Source organism: Elaeis guineensis, chromosome 5 (genome assembly GCF_000442705.2).
Source record: "Elaeis guineensis isolate ETL-2024a chromosome 5, EG11, whole genome shotgun sequence".
In the NCBI taxonomy this organism is placed as follows: Eukaryota; Viridiplantae; Streptophyta; class Magnoliopsida; order Arecales; family Arecaceae; genus Elaeis; species Elaeis guineensis.
Window position 1 is genome coordinate 24933283 of NC_025997.2, and position 16325 is coordinate 24949607.

The 16325-nt window shown below is 39.0% G+C and overlaps 1 protein-coding gene across 2 annotated transcripts; it reads right to left on the reverse strand.

Moving 5' to 3' along the window:
- Nucleotides 1-369: 369 nt before the first annotated feature.
- Nucleotides 370-10606, reverse strand: LOC105045195 (uncharacterized). 2 transcript variants are annotated; one of them, XM_019850758.3, is made up of 2 exons: nucleotides 9666-10606; nucleotides 370-727 (listed from the first exon to the last, which is right to left on the reverse strand). In XM_019850758.3, the coding sequence occupies exons 1-2, from the start codon at nucleotides 10363-10365 to the stop codon at nucleotides 642-644; spliced, it is 786 nt and encodes a 261-aa protein (XP_019706317.1). In that variant the 5' UTR covers nucleotides 10366-10606; the 3' UTR covers nucleotides 370-641. The 2 variants fall into 2 exon arrangements, with proteins under 2 accessions (XP_019706317.1, XP_010921674.1); XM_010923372.4 differs by having other exon boundaries at nucleotides 370-751; nucleotides 9666-10576.
- Between the last annotated feature and the right edge of the window lie 5719 nt (nucleotides 10607-16325).

Genomic DNA, 16325 nt, shown 5'->3' on the forward strand with positions numbered 1-16325 from the left:
ATTGTGTAAGACTTGAGATAGTAAGGCCAGTAAACAACTAAAACCACCAATTAGAGGTACCATAGCAAATTCCAGACAGCCTTTTACTTGCAGCAGGCTATCAAAACCAGAACAAAAGAACTCCTACAAGGGATGTCGAGACAGCAGCACAAGACATGATACAACTTTGAGAATAGCATCTCCGCATGATGTCTATACGTACAACATTGTAACATCCTCTTTGTATCCACCCAACACCATGTCAACATTTGTCAAGTTTGGAAGAAATGCAAAAATCACATCCTTTTTTTCTTTTCTGTTTTTTCAAATATTTGTATTCAAGGAAGGAAACAAGAACTCCTCAACATAAGGAGAAACAAAAGCAAGAGGGAAAGCGCAGAAGAGAATTTGCTTGATTAAAATACTCAATGTACACCACCAACTGATGCAATAATATCCATTTATACAACTATCTCAGACTGAATCAAAACTTGCATTGCAACTTCTGGGTTCCAATATTACTAAAAAAAAACACAATGTTCATTAATTACATCCAAACAATCAACATGACTGTTTGGCATCGGGTAACTATAAGTATCTTCTGTTACATTAACCACGATTTGATGATTTCATGCAGCAAATTATAATAAGATGCTTCATTATTATCTCAATGGAACCATTGTTCTGCAATCATGCTTCTTCCGCCTGCCTCTGTGGTGAGTCTTCTGCTCTGCAAAATTATTCTCACCTACAATTTCCATCTGATTGGTATCTGATAACAGATAAAAGCAAAAGTAAAATTTGCAGGACAACTCAACTAAAGTTCCAAAACAATAATAGAGCAGTAATAGTGCAGGATGAGAAAGCAAAACTGAACGAGAATGTCTTGTAAAGCATAGAATCAATCACTGTACTATGCAGGTACATGATTTTCTATGCTTCATCAAAAAACAACGTTTCACTTACGTGGAAATATTATCTTCAACTCCTACTCTCCATCAAATAATTTATACATCATCTTTAACAATCTCTGTATCAAGGAATCCACTACGAAAAAGAAACCATCTTGCATACAGGGGTTCACAAAAGATTACAGTTCATTTCTTGGGTGAACTAACAAATTATTGGATGAAAATTACAATATCTTAGAAGCAGATATTGTAGATCTCACTTTGTGTTTTACAGTCCAACACATGCACATCGCACCATCGCTTCTGTCTATTCATGAACAAGAAATTTTTTTTTTTTTAACCATTCAAGCACATTAGTACACACATATCCACTGAAGTTGAAGTCCAGCATGCATGGGAAAATCCTATCTGCTCACAGACAAACCATATACGGTCAAAGCGATTGCTCTAGTCTGGTATGGCATCAAAATTACATGAATAATTCACTGGTCTCAGTATTTTTAAGGCAGTCCACCAAGCATACAGGTAGGTTTACTGCTTAGTATAAACCCCACCATTCGGTTAATTGGATTGTATTAATATATAATTGTTATATTAGTTTACATGCTACAAATAACCTCATCTCTTAATCAATGTGCATCTATATGTTAACATGTATATTATCTTAATAATCATTTTAAGTACAATAGATTAAATGCATTAAGTATATTTTTGCATGTCCAATGTATACGAGTATAGTATATAAACTCAGACTCGCTCAAGTCTGTGTTACATGTAAGGGAACACTTGATTTATACACGGTTTATGGCCCCCAACAAAACAAACTCCACCCCCCTGGGGCCCTTCCTCTTCTCACATGAACACATACATGCATATGATCCAACATTAGAAAGCAGCTACAACTGCACATGCGGTCAGGGGATTACGTGGTGCACATTTGATATGCAGGCTGTATATGCAAGTGCATATGTGGTTACTATCTTTGAACTATTTAAAAATAAATATAATACATCTGGTACAACAAATACAACAATAATGGCAGTACTTTTTTTCATGGATGGACAATAATAACTAATAATTAGTGCTTATTATGTAGTATCTAATACCCGACAGCAATTATTATAACATAATTAACATTTTAGCACTATTAATACCCATATGACCATATTAAGCTCACTTGAAACCTATATCAAACTTAACGATCAGCTTGAACCCAACTTCAAGTACATCGGCCCATATATGAGTGATATCAGTAGATTGTACATGTGACTCTAGAATGCTAAACATGGTTGTATGATACAAAAAAAACCACGTGTGTGGCTGTGAAAATGAACCCCTTTTTTGGCATGTATGCAAGATGACCACACATAGGACTGCATATAGGAAATGTGATGCATATGCAGCAGGTATGCACCGCATTTTAAATAATTAAACAATCCTTCTCTCATAATAGTATCTGGCATGCAAAACGCACATGAGATGAGAAATGGAGTTTCCTATCACTTCTAACCAAATAAATATCTATATTTTCTAGTGATGCATATCTATCTTTCTCTCAAGGAGAAAAAAGTTTAACAAAAGTTACACTCCTAAAACATCAGTGTATCTATAGTAATGTGGCAAATGGACAGGAGGATGCCCCTGTGGGGGGGGCGGGCTCTGCGGGGTGGGGTTGGAGGGGAGAACCTATGAAAACAAGGTTTGTCAAGCCCGTCCCCTATTATTTGTTTAACTTCATAAACATATTCCCTCTTTTAGCTAGTACACTTCTGTTGTTCCTCTCCCTTAAAGGGAGCAAGAGTTGATGTATTTATTAATTATCAGGTAGACATAGTGGATACTGGCGGCTTGACATTTCCTTCTCATTGTCACATTTCGACTCCAGGCACAATTAAATAGAGAGAGGGAGAAAGATGTAGGCAGCATTTGTTTTTTGAATAAAGAAGGCACAAGGCTTAGATTAAACCATATGCCTTCCAAACAATTCTTAGAAAAGAGGCACAAGGAATAGTTATTTCAATCAAACTTACAGCAAGCATAACCATTCCAAAGAAGAGTTGTCATTAGCTATTTCCACATCCATTCCTCTGTATGTGTGTGCTTTTAGTAAAGACATAGCCAATGGACCCTGTACTACCCCTTGTTTGTCCCAAGTTATGGAAGAGACTAGGTTAGCATGGTTATCAGTTCAAGGAAGCAAGGTGACCTTGCTTTTACAAAACACACTTAGCTGGAGTTATTTCAACAGGAATAACTGGTCAAATAACTATCCTCAAAGCAACAACCATTCCTATTCACTTTTCATGTTCCAAACCGAATGCATACTTAAAGTTCGATGCATCAAAAAATTCTGACCATCAATGCAAGGAGTAGCGACCCAATATCATAGTATAACAGGTAGTGGTCTACTCTCCTTCTGGAAGGATTGCGGTCTCAATATTATTATGGAGATGTTATATGAAGAATTCACATCAATGTTCCTTGAATTGGCACTGAGAGTCATACTGGCTGGCTACTAGTTTGATATGGTACTAGTACATACCATATCGACTCGAGACATATCGGAACCAATGAGAAGAGGGAGAGGGGGAGAGGAGAAGAAGAGGGCGTTAGAGAGAGGGGGAGGGAGAGAGAGAGGGGGGAAGGGACAAGCATACCTCCTCTAGCACCATTGACAGCAGCGATGGAACCTTAACCCTAGTGGTGAAGTCATCATCGTGGAACCCTAACCATCAGCATTGGTGTTGGCATCATCGATATCATGCAAAGGGAGTCACAAGGGATCGACAGAGAAGAAGGGAGAGGAAAAATCAGGAGAGAGGGGGAGAGGGGAAAGAAAAGAAGCATCAGAAGATAGGGAGAGAGAGCTAAGGTGAGGGTCGACAGACGGGAGAGAAGAGATAGCTACAAAATTCTTAGTCAAACCAGATCAACTAACCGAACAATCCCTCTTACCAGCCAATCTAGTTCAGTATACGCTGAACCGTCTGATTTAAGATGATTTAGTAGTTGTTAACTCACACTACTGATTATGATCTACATCATAAAAGGTATTATGATATCGACATCTTGTGTTTTAGAGGTCATTTATCTATGCATCAAGTTTTCAAAATTTATCTTGCTTTAATGGTTTGATATGATGTCTTGCATGATTTAGGGTCTGAAAGCACTCCCAAATCAAGTGAATTTTGGTATATACATGTTTTAGGATATGTCAACCAAGATCAATAGTGTAGATTTCAATTTGTGCCCTTTCATATAGTTTAGCACGCCAAAATTATGATCCCATAAAGGGATAAGAGGCCTCAGAATCTCATGAATTTTTGTTTATTAATAGTTTTCATCATCTAAGTCATCACCAAGGTGCGGATACTCAACTTTGAATGTCCATCATTGATTTTGGATTGGTATGATTGAAGCCTCAATTCTTTTGGACAGAAAGTAGACAAACTCATACAACAATATAAGATTTTGTGTTCCTATGGGCTCCTATACAGCAGCAGTGTGACTCTGTGAACTCCACTTCCACCCTTCCAAGTTCTAACTCTAATCCAATGATCATAGACTACATAATATAATGACTAGTAAACAATCTATGCACCCAAGACCAAATAGTACATAGCACATGCAATATACTAGTCTAATTCAAGAAAAAGGACAACACTTAATGGATGCTTAGATCCAATTAACCAGCAAAATTTGTGGAATAGGATCCTTGGTCGTGAGATTTTTTATATGAGTAGATAGACCACTATATATATTTGCAAATACTAACCAAAGATTCAGAAGTCGAGTGAATAGACTCCACATATTAGTTTCTTCTCCCATTGCCTTATCCTCCGCTCATTCCTATTTTATGTTGTTTCTTTTCCTTTTATTTGGAAGAGTTTTTTTTTTTTTTTTGGGAGGGTGAGTGGGGCCGGGTTGAGTTCATCATTCTTCTTTTTCCATGTATCCCAACCAACACACTAGTTGTCGGCCCAATCCATCTACGCACCAACAAAATGGTCAATGTTCTCCATCAGCTGGTGATTAACTCGTCACTTTGACAGCTCTGTTTAAATCAAATCTTCACGTTAAATTATCACAGTTCTTTTGAAATCCACATTGCAGAAGTTTTAGGCTTCTAGAATCTTTAATGATTACATCATCATAAAGAAATCTTGTTCATTACTTAAAATAGCATGGCAAGATTATAATGTTATGCATTACTACTTTTCATTTTAGTTTCTAGTCTCTTTTCTTCAGGTCCTAGATATTTGTGTGGCTAATTCACCATCCATTCCTTAAAACACTGGGCCCACTTCAGCAGAGTCATACAGGAGAAGTATTATTTCTGGGAAATCTGATACAACAATTAATTTAGCAAATAGAACTTTGCTGCCAATTAAGATGATGCTTTTCTTGTTCAAATGCTAGTTTATGCACGTTGGATGTACAGGCAACATAGAGATGATCCTCAGGAAACCTACTCCCTTGATCTCTTAAACATACTCAGAACATGGAAACATATTATATTCAATCATCAAGAAAGGTCTGAAGATTGTTTAGAACAGAACCACAGTAACATACTCTAAAAAGAGACTTGTTAGAGTGATCTGAAAATGCAGGACTTTCAACATAAGTTTCCAAAAAAAAAAAAAAGAAAAAGAAATACCGGATACAGATATCTTATGTTGCTTGAAACTCAGCCCAGAACTGGTCGACCATGTACAGGTGGGCTTACCCTAGAGCTATTTGTACAGAAACTCCTATAAAATGCTCCATGGTCAAAAGGAATTAAACAATTAACTAGACCGAATCACTGGGATTGAGATTGGAGAAGAATCCAAGCAATGGTCAATCAAGAAGGTCAAAAAGCAATGTAAGGTTAAACTCCAACCTGCTATTACTACACCTGTTCTACCATGGAACAATATCCTTGGGAAGCTACAAAAATAAAGAGGATCATTCATACTTCATCACAGAGAGAGAGAGAGAGAGAGAGAGAGAGATCATTCAAACTCCTTTGACAATAAATACGACAGGTTATGTTGCGTGTTGCTTTCAGAAGAAAAAGAGAAACCATCTCTTCCTTGAACCACATAAATAACATTTAAGGTTCTGAAGGGAGCATCATACTCTTACATTGGATTTACACTACAATAATATCTACTTCAAATTGCTTTAATGCAACTTACGAGTGGTCATTGTACTTGGTCATTGTACTTGGACATAAAGTTGGACTAAATGGAAACAAAGAGGTCAGATGTCTGGTGCAAGGTAGAGAACCACCTTCATAGAAAATGAAAACCTACGAATTGAACCTCAAGTGTAGATTAGAGGACCCAATATATGAACCTAGGCTCGCGATGGATACAGACCTACAGCTCTATTTTGCGAATAAAAACAACCATCTTCTGTACCATCATATTCCTGAATCAGTAGCTTTAATATGCATGATAGATGGAGCAGATTTGGGTGCAAGAGAACCTAGCATATAAAGGAAAATACCTTGATCATAACAAATGTATTTTCTTAGGGCATCTTCAGGCTTTCTTCCTTCCAAATTTTATCAGAGACTAATTCAAGTCTATGAGAGCTTCTTTAAATTCATCCATTTCTATCATCCATTTCTTTAAATTCACTAGCATTGATGACCTCTACATTGTCTAAAGTCTCGCTGGCAATGGCAAATCATGCAACATACCAAAACCAAAACTAAAGTCTCGCTGGCAATGGCAAATCATGCATCATACCAAAACCAAAAATCCTAGTGATTGATCTACTCTAATTATTATTACAATCCTTAGCAATAACCTGCAAAAAACACATTGTGACAAGCATATCAAAAAACCTAGAGCCCCACCCATTTCATCATAATTAATTCTCTAATTTCTTATCTCTCAGTGTAACATTACCTGTGTCTTTGAGGCTATCAATATAACTGTTTGGAACATATTTTTCTTACCAACCAAAAGATTACTCCTCTTAGTCAGAATTCTTTTACCTGGCTCCAAAACAAAAAAAATTCTCCCGATAGGGGAAATTACAATGTCATATGGATACACCTTAATTACCACCTAATATATGTTTGACACTCCATAAGTACCTTTTTATCTTTAAAAAATTACTTTAACACCAGATAGAGGTTGGCTGCATGAATTTGGATATGTTTTAGTTTATCTCTTCTTGCATCTTATTTCTTAATATTTTATGCATTTTTGTACCTTTTATTCTAAATGATAACTTTTTTATTGACAAGTAGATCATGAATGCTTGCATTACAAATCATCATCACTTATAAATATATTTTTTTCTAATAACTTGTCAGATATAAAGTAGATATATTTACATAAAGAAATATATAATTGATTACTGTAATCTCTGCACCACATTTGTATATCCTATCTTACTGATGTCCATTCTATCAGCATGCATATATTATGTCATATATGTGCCCACGGTTCATAGATGCCTATGAAACAAAATACCCCCCATTTACTTTCTATCACAAAGAAAATAGCCTTAGTTCTTTGTTCCTTACTATTCAATGTCACCTTTATAAAGTGACTCATTAGTTGATCAACATGAAATACTATGAGTACTCCATTTATCACTTTTATTCTTGCAAGTCGTACCTAGATGCATCCCCATTGCAAGCTGAATTGAAAACCACATGGTACACTGATTCCAAACAATACCAACATCCATGTGAGCAATAAAAAAAGTTTTAGCTGAAGATGAAGTTTAAAACAGGCAAGCTTTTTAAAAGGCATATTTCTGTGTATATTCAGTCATGAACACTTCATTTCAAAACCAATTAAAATTCAAAAATCTGTTCACAGATTTGTACAAAAATTTAAAATTTTGGTGTGATTTAGTGCAATGTCTCGTTATCTATGACACTTTCGGTTTTATGTTGACACCTAATTTTTATGCTTATCATGGGCTAGAATAGATGTGAAAATGAATTAATGATTTACAACTTTGTTATTGGTTCAAAGTTTCAGTGACAACGTATCTATTAACTAAATATGTAGGGATAGTGTCATAAGACCATCCCAATGAAAACTAGAACTGAACCAAAATGGTCTAGCTCTTTTTGAAAAAAAAGTTATTATTCAAGTTCTTCTTCTTGTGATGGAATACTCTCTTTTCTAGAGTTATTATTCTTTACTAAGCACCAAACAAAGACTATTAGTTGGTTATCAGACTTTTTATAAAGTATTAAAGTTGCAATTCTTGCAAAAGTTCATTTATAAAAGAAGATTTTAGGCTTAATGTCAGAAGATCATGTGCATCATAGGAGCCAATATTAAGTATCCAGCATCAATCTATAATACTTTCGACAACCTTTTTCTTATATATTCACAAGGCAAAGAAGGCAAATTCATCATCTTCTTCCTCTTCATCTACTTTCTTGAAATATCAATAAATTATCAACCAATTGAATAAATATGAGCTCAACTCCCTAATAGGACAATGTGACAAGCAACAGGGAATCAATTGCTATATTGCACCAAGAAAGTTTTCCTCAATATTTTTCTTAATAAACAATGCAAAACACAGAGGTCACAAATAGACCATCAAACTCATTCAAACTTCTGACAAAGTCTACGAAGACTCTTACTGGAAGCTAAGGACCTCCATACATAACAAAAATAGAATCTTAATTGGGCTTGAGAATCATAAAAGCTAATAATTCAAAAGGTCCGTGTGAAGACATAACAAAAAAGAGACTTCATGGCTAGTTCAATCTAACAGACACATACCATATGGAAGGCCACATGATAGATTAATTGGAGAATTCTCTTATCAGATTCTGCAATTTAGGACAACATACTCCCAATTTCTTAATCACTTGGAATACTTAGTTTTAGATGTCTACCCTGAACCAGGATACAGGTGCAACTCAAACAAGGCATGAATGTGACATATGGAGTCCTCATTTAAGTCTGAGGCAGCTCAATGCCATTAGTCAATCATTAATAATTTGGTTCAAAAGCAAATGTAAGCATCTGTGTAAGATAAAACCAGTCAGCATAAGCTGATCAATTCAAGAAATCATCTCCTTTTGGTCAAGCAATAATTTTTCATGCTGATTTTGGACCAGATAGATTTTCTTAATGAATTTTCAGGGCACATAATATCACCATAAACAACATGATTGATCTGAAAGACCATTATGGGAGTACATATGACACCCTTCTCTTTTGTTTCAGTTTTAATAGGATCCCCTTCTTTTCATGGCCATGAGACAAAGTAAGCTCATTTTTAAAATATGTGTTAGATTTCCTAGCATTCACTTGTACTAGTAACTGTAAACCCATTAATGTAGCAAACCAGGTGTGTTTAATACGCTTAAAAATATAAGAGATGATCTCCTCTTGTATATTTATTGGGGGCAAACTTCATAAATTCTAACTTCTCTTTCTTCTTTCACTAATGTTCTTTACTAAGAGCTCATCATGCATGTCCCAATCATAGATTCTTGTACATGTAGCTTTGGGCAGACATCACTGTTCATGATCAGTCACATGAAAAGTACAACAGCTTTAAAATCAACCAAACAAATGCAAAGATCCGAGCAATGAAATGGTAAAGCTTTTGGAATATAGAATAAACAAAAGATCTGTACATCTTCACGAGTTTAAACAACCGATTATTTAAATCTTCTAGCTATAATATATTTGATACCATAAAACACCATTCCTTCAAAGATTACAATTCCCGCTTATCTCCAATTTGTCACAATTTAATCAAATCAACAGAGAATGGGTCAAAAGGCCTTACCTCCAAACGTTTTGCCCCAGAATAACTGCCGCCCATCCTCATCCTCCTCATCAAACTCATCATCATATCCATGCTCTCCATCGCCTCTGTACCCCGGTTCACTGCCATACCCGGACTCATTCCCCTGCGACTCCAGAGCCCCAGACCCTCCTCCACCCTGAAACGACCCGAATCCGGAGCTGTCCCTCTCCAACCCGGCTCCCCCCGCGACCTCCCTGCTCTCCTTCCTCGAGATCCGCGCCTCGCTGACGTCCGACCCCCAGCTTCCATCCCCGTTCAAGAACAGCTCCCCGCTGGAGTCCGTGCCCCCGGCCGCGAGAGGGAAATCAGAGCAGGTGGCGTATGCCGCCGACGCGCTGCCCCGCCGGCGGGTGCCGCTCCGGTCGCTGCTCCGACCCGACACGGACCGGGACCCCCTGCGGCGGCGCTTACGGGCGAGCCACCGGAAGCTCTCCTCCCGAGGGCGGGGCGGAGGGTCGTCGAAGAGGCTGAGACGAGACAGATCGAGGGAGTCGGCGGCGGTAGTGGGGATGGGAGCGGTAGAGCGATCGGGGCGGCAGGGCTTCTTGGCGTGGAAGGGGTAGGGCTTGGAGGAGGAGGGATCGACGCCGAGGGTCTGGAGCTGGAAGGGCTTCCAGGCGTGGAGCTGCAGGGTGCACGCCTCCACGGCGTGCCGGGAATTCACCGCCCGGGGCGTCATCGCCGGCGACAATCCGTCATTCTCTCTATATCCTCTCAATCTTGATGTAGGGCGAGGAGAAATAGGGGTGGGTTTTGGAGCGGTTTGCAGAGAATCCAGCGCGGAGAAAAAGGGGATCAAGCCTCTCCGTTTTCCGATAGGACCAGGGGAGGAGAAGAGGACGGATTTATTAAATCTTGGTATGAAGGTTTCCGCTTATATTTCGTACAAGGATAGGAAGGATCCACTGTTGGTTTCGTTGTCTGGGCAAATCTCAACCGCATATGTTTTGAGGAAAAAAAAAAAAAAAAGAGAGCTGGAGATTTTTTACGAAAAACTGATGAGACCAATATCGTTGAGAAAATGATTCGGATATGAGAGGTGTGGGACCCAACCGTGGTCGTGGTCTCTTCCTAAACGCGTTTCTTCTGTTTAGGTGTCGTTTGCCAGTTTATCGAGCATTCCAGAAACTCAAATTTTCCGACGACACAAAATTAGTCATAAGTTTTTATAATTTAGGAGAAAGTGAGACGCGCTGCAGCCGTTCGATCTTGTTAGGGATATAGATCGACGTGAGTCAGAATGGGGGATGTGATGGACTAATTTGCAAAGGATAGGGGTGTTTTTCGTACACATGTCTCAGTGTAACGTTGAATTTGGAACGTGTTAGGTTGCTTGCGTCGGCACGAGAAGATAAGTGGAGAAATTATTAGCTGGAATCATAGTTGGCCTTAAAAACATTGTAGTATGTGTTGTTAAAAAGGGAAAAGTATTAACTATACGGTAATATATGTTTTTGAGGAGGTAAAATATATTAATTATTATTTATGATCTACTGTGAACCAATTCCGACCTCAATAATTTTTAAAAATAAATCAGCATCATTGAAAAATATTTTTTTTTATTTTGATATAAACTGATGTTCACATCAATCTGATATGAAGATAATCTAAAAAATTAAGATATACAAAATTTTGTAAGATCAATAAGAAATTATGACTCTGTTTTTACTATTAATTATCAGAATATTTAATAATAAAAATTATTATCTAATTTACTGTAGTGTTCGTCTTCTGATAGACGTATCGGACTTGCACTGCAACAGTAAAAAGTTTTGACGTTATTATTTATGTCCGCTTTCAGATAAAAAAATTATCTTTAGTTTTTTTTTTATGGATCTAAAATTATTTTTAAATTTTTAAAATTTTAAATTAAATAAAAATATTTTGAAATTATCTTAATAGTATGGAGAAGTTTGGGAGGTAGGGAGAGAGGTACTGATTTTGAACGGAAGATGGATGGTTGAGTTTCCCGAGGTGATATGGGGACTTTCTACCATGAGTGGCTAAAGAAGGCGAGGGAAGGACAGGTGAGGATTAGGCTTAGTAGGTGTGGCTGAGTAGGTCTATTTGAACTTTGTAGGTACATCCTTTGGGATTGAATACCAAGTTTAGGCTTTCAGGTCTTAAGTTGAGCTCAAGCTTTAGGTCACGCTCAAGATATGCAAGTATTGACCCAATCCTACCACAAAATTTAATTACGCTCTATTTTTAGCCAAAAACCAACCTAAATTTGTTTGGACCTAATCAGGACCTGATCATAAGCAATCCTCTTACCATGAGCCTCGGGTTGATCTGAACCAATTTCTAGCCCAATTAGAAGCAGATTCATGTATGGTTCAAAATGAATTGCATATAGGTTGGATATCAATATATCTATATCTAAGTAATATTTGATAAATATTAATTAAATATTAAATTTCATATTTTTATTTATTTAAAATAGATAAAAGTACAATTCAAATATCAACATTATAAAATTGGATATGAGTTGAGGTGCTAAATTTCATGAATCAATAAACAAAGTTATCATGGGGGTAAATCAAGTAAAAGGCATGTTGATAGCGCTATCCATTTCCTAAGAAGAGCTTTATAATACTGAAAAGGATTACATACAAAAATGAATATTTGAATACAGAATGGATAGGTCATTGTTGCTTATTTATATTTGTTGGAGGAAAATTTGCACAGGCCGAAGATTTGAAGAAGCCTAAGGCCAAAACTAGCCAGACCCAATTCCTGAAAGTGCGAAGTCATGCTCAACTCATGATCGATCTCTACCCAATTTAAGCTACAGCTAGGGATGACAAAATCGATCCGACCCGATGAGTATGCATCCTACCCAAACCCAATCAAACCAGAAAAATAGGGTTTGACTGAGTTTGGGTTCGGATTTGGATAAAACTCAAAAACTATTGCACGGATATGGATAGTGCTGTTTTCTATCTGAACCCGAATCCGAATCCGATCCGAACTACGGGTATGGATAATATCCGAACCCATATCTGCATATATATGTTTATAATTCTATTTTGGTAATTCTGTTTTGGTTGATAATATGCATAAAATTATTTTGATTATTTATATGTTCTATGTTGAATTGTAATTCTATTTCTATATTTGATTTCTATGAATCTGGACTTATAAATTATGTTCTATATTGAATTGATAATTTTATTTTGATTGATAATATGCATAAATTTATTTTGATTTTTATTTTTTTTTGGTATGGGATAGGTATGGAGCGGATATCGATTGGATATGAAGAAATGGGTTACCCATGTGTATCCCCGAACCCATTGGGCATGGAGATGAGTATCTTTTCTTATCCGATCAAGTATCGGATAGGGTTTGGATATAAGGTATTAAGTTTGGGTTTGGAGATGGGTAGTACAATATCCGATCCAAATCCTATCCATTGCCATCCCTAGCTACAGCTAATCTTTAACTTACATCAGCTAAGCAAAAATTGATGTCAAGGATTCATCGATATAACTTGATGAGTCTTATTCAGAATCATCGATGGCCCCCTGGTGGCCTACCCACTAGTACCAGCTTTCAGGACTATCTGCGAATGACGTGGACCGACTGGACATCTATTCATAGCCAGCAGTTTTCGACTGAACAAGCATCAACGACGAACAAACCTCATGCTTAGCAATCAGCCTAACTCTCGACTAAGGATCTTCTTTCCAAGAGAATAGTCGTAACTTTCGATCTTTCTTCGATCCTATTCACCAACAATGACTTGCCCGATGGCCCTCTCAATGGCTGCCGACTTTCCTCCACTGACCAACCGGATCATCTGAGCAACTAGACAAAATATCCTAACAAACTTCTGGAACATGACGGACGGAATATCCTGACAAACTAACTTTCAGAACATGATGGATAGAATATCCTAACAAACTTTCAGAACATGATCATGTAGTGATATGGACACCCACGACTAACAATCTGATTAGTGGGCAGACAGCAGGTAGTCTATCATGACAGCCTATAGGCTCAAACCTAACAACCTTCGAACTCCGTCTATAAGAAGATACAAAAAAGGAGACCCCAAGATAAGCCATCACTCTGCTTCTCACGCTCCTCCCTCTGTTGAATGAGATACTGACTTGAGCATCGGAGGGGCCCTATCGAAGTAACCTCTGGTAGAAACTTTTCTTACAGGTCACACCTTCAATCAAAATCTCATACCAACAGATTGGTGCTAGAAGAAGGGCCATCCCTACTTGGAGGAATGCAGATCGAAGCAAAGCACCCATGGCATCCAGAAGAATGTCATCCTATCGTACCAATGCCACCGTACAGTCAGAGGAGAGCTAGGTTAACCATGCGGCTCTGTCGGTGGTTGCAAAAAATCCTCCACCTCCATAGTTGGTAGTGGTGACAGCAGAGTAGTTCAATCTGCTTTTTCAGTAGGTTCAAACCTTGACGATTGCCATTCAGTCAATCCAGATCACTTTGGCACCCCCATCGATGGTGCCGTCACCCCATCAGGCCACTTCGATTCCACCATCTACAGCCTCATGACCAAACCCGACAACACAGGTGGTGGCACCATTACCTGATCAGCTGTAGGTCACTCTTTAGAGTCTTGAGAGGAGGCAGACCCACCAGAGCCACCCCAGGAGCTCGAAATCGAGGTGACAGTGATCTCAAATTCTTCGATTGAGGCACAACTCAATCTCAGATCGGTGATCCCCCAGCAGTCAGGAGCCTATACGGCTCGAGACACCGACATCAAGCGGCATCTTCAAGACTTGGACCAGCAGTTTGAGGCAATCTGCCACCAGAAACTGGCACCATATGACAGGTTCAGTAACGACCCACCTTTCGACTCTTAGATTATGTAGGAGCCCCTACCTCATCATTTCAAGATTCCTCAGCTAGAGAGCTATGACAAGATGGTGGATCCCATCGATCATCTAGAACGCTTCAAGGCAATGATGCTCCTCCAGGGAACAACTGATGTAATCCTGTGCTGAGCATTCCCCTCCACTCTAAAGGGGGCGGCTAGGCATTAGTATTTTGATTTGAAGTTAGCTTCGGTCCACTCCTTCGAGCAACTGAGTCAATTTTTTATCAATCATTTTGTCAGCAGCCGATGGCAGCAAAAGCGGTCGGACTATCTTCATACTATTAAGCAAAAAGAGGGAGAGACCATCTGATCGTTTGTCAGCTGCTTTAATGCGGCTACACTTGAGGTTCGTGACCTGGCTAGTCGGTCACAATGTCTGCAATGATGAGGGACTGTAAAAGAACAACTTGAAGAAGTCTTTGATGAAAATTTATCCTCAGAACTTCTCCAACATGCTGGCTTGGGTGGAGAAGTATGTCCACATGGAAGAGGTCTTCATGGAGGATGAGGCCCCTGCTAGTTCCCCTATGGGGAGAGGAAAGGAGATGCTGAACAAGGAGCGCTCGCCTGTGAAGGAGGAGAAGATGCGCCAATGCTCAAGGTTGCCCCCTCGATGCCAAAAGAATGGGGCCTCGCATAACCATTGGCTTGGAAGTCCTCAAAGGAGGAATCGGTGCGCCCCATCACTGTCAAGGAAATACAACAATCACACCCCACTAAACGCACCAAGGACTCAAATGCTTATGGAGATCGAAAGGTAGCTTCCAGAGGTAAAGAGGCTGCGAGTGCATCCGGCTCAGAGTTATCCAAACAAGTATTATCTGTATCATCATTGGGATCATGGCTATGATACGGAGGACTTTATTCAGCTTCAGGATGAAATCGAGAAACTTATTAGGCACAGCCACCTCGATCGATTTATCCAATGCTAGAGGGAGCAGTGGGGAGACTGACAGAGGTCCCCCCAGCCAGTAGGGCAACCACCACGGGCTGAGCAGCAAGAGGACCGACCCCCAATCAGTATCATCAACACCATCACTGGGGGGCAGAGCAGTAGTAGAGTCGGCGGAGAAGGGAGGTAGAGAAAAGGTGATGAACTGAGGAGCTCATAACCTTCACTGAGGAGATGCCCAAGGAGTTTAGTTCCGCACAACGATATGGTGGTTGTAACTTTTAATATTAAAAATTATGATGTACGCCTCATCTTGATAGATAATAGAAGTTCCACCAATATTTTATTTTATGATGCTTTTGCAAAAATAGAATTGCTTGCCAATTGATTGGAAAGAATTGACTCCCCACTCGTCAGATTTATCGGAGATGCTATCGCAGTAGGAGTTGTCACCTTACTGGTAAAGACTGGTCGTTTTCCTTTCCAATCCATTGCCTAGATCGACTTCTTAGTTGTCCGAGCACCTTCGGCATATAATACGATTCTCGAGCAATCGGATCCTAATGCACTCCGAGCTGTAGTGTCTACCTACCACTTGAAGATGAAATTCTCAATGGCAGGAGGGATCACAGAAGTTCATGGAGACCAAGGCTTGGTGCACTATTGCTACAACATCGCTCTCCAAGGGGATAAACCAGCCAAGTCTTACCCCATCGAAAGACTGAACACCCGTGATGAGTTAGCTAAAGAGCACGGGACATCGGTCGAGGAGCTCGTATCTGTCCTCTTAGTGGATGGGAATCTAGGGCACACCGTTTCGATCAGATCGAGTTTGGATCAGGTAATGAAAGATCAGTTAACCTCTGTTGCCTAGCTATGCAACCCA

Excerpts from the sequence above, each read along its gene's own strand:
- LOC105045195 (XM_010923372.4), bottom strand. The coding sequence starts at position 10,365 with ATGACGCCCCGGGCGGTGAATTCCCGGCACGCCGTGGAGGCGTGCACC. Across the intron at positions 752-9,665 it reads CTGGGGCAAAACGTTTGGAG|ATACCAATCAGATGGAAATT; the intron begins GTAAGGCCTTTT and ends ATCTGTTATCAG.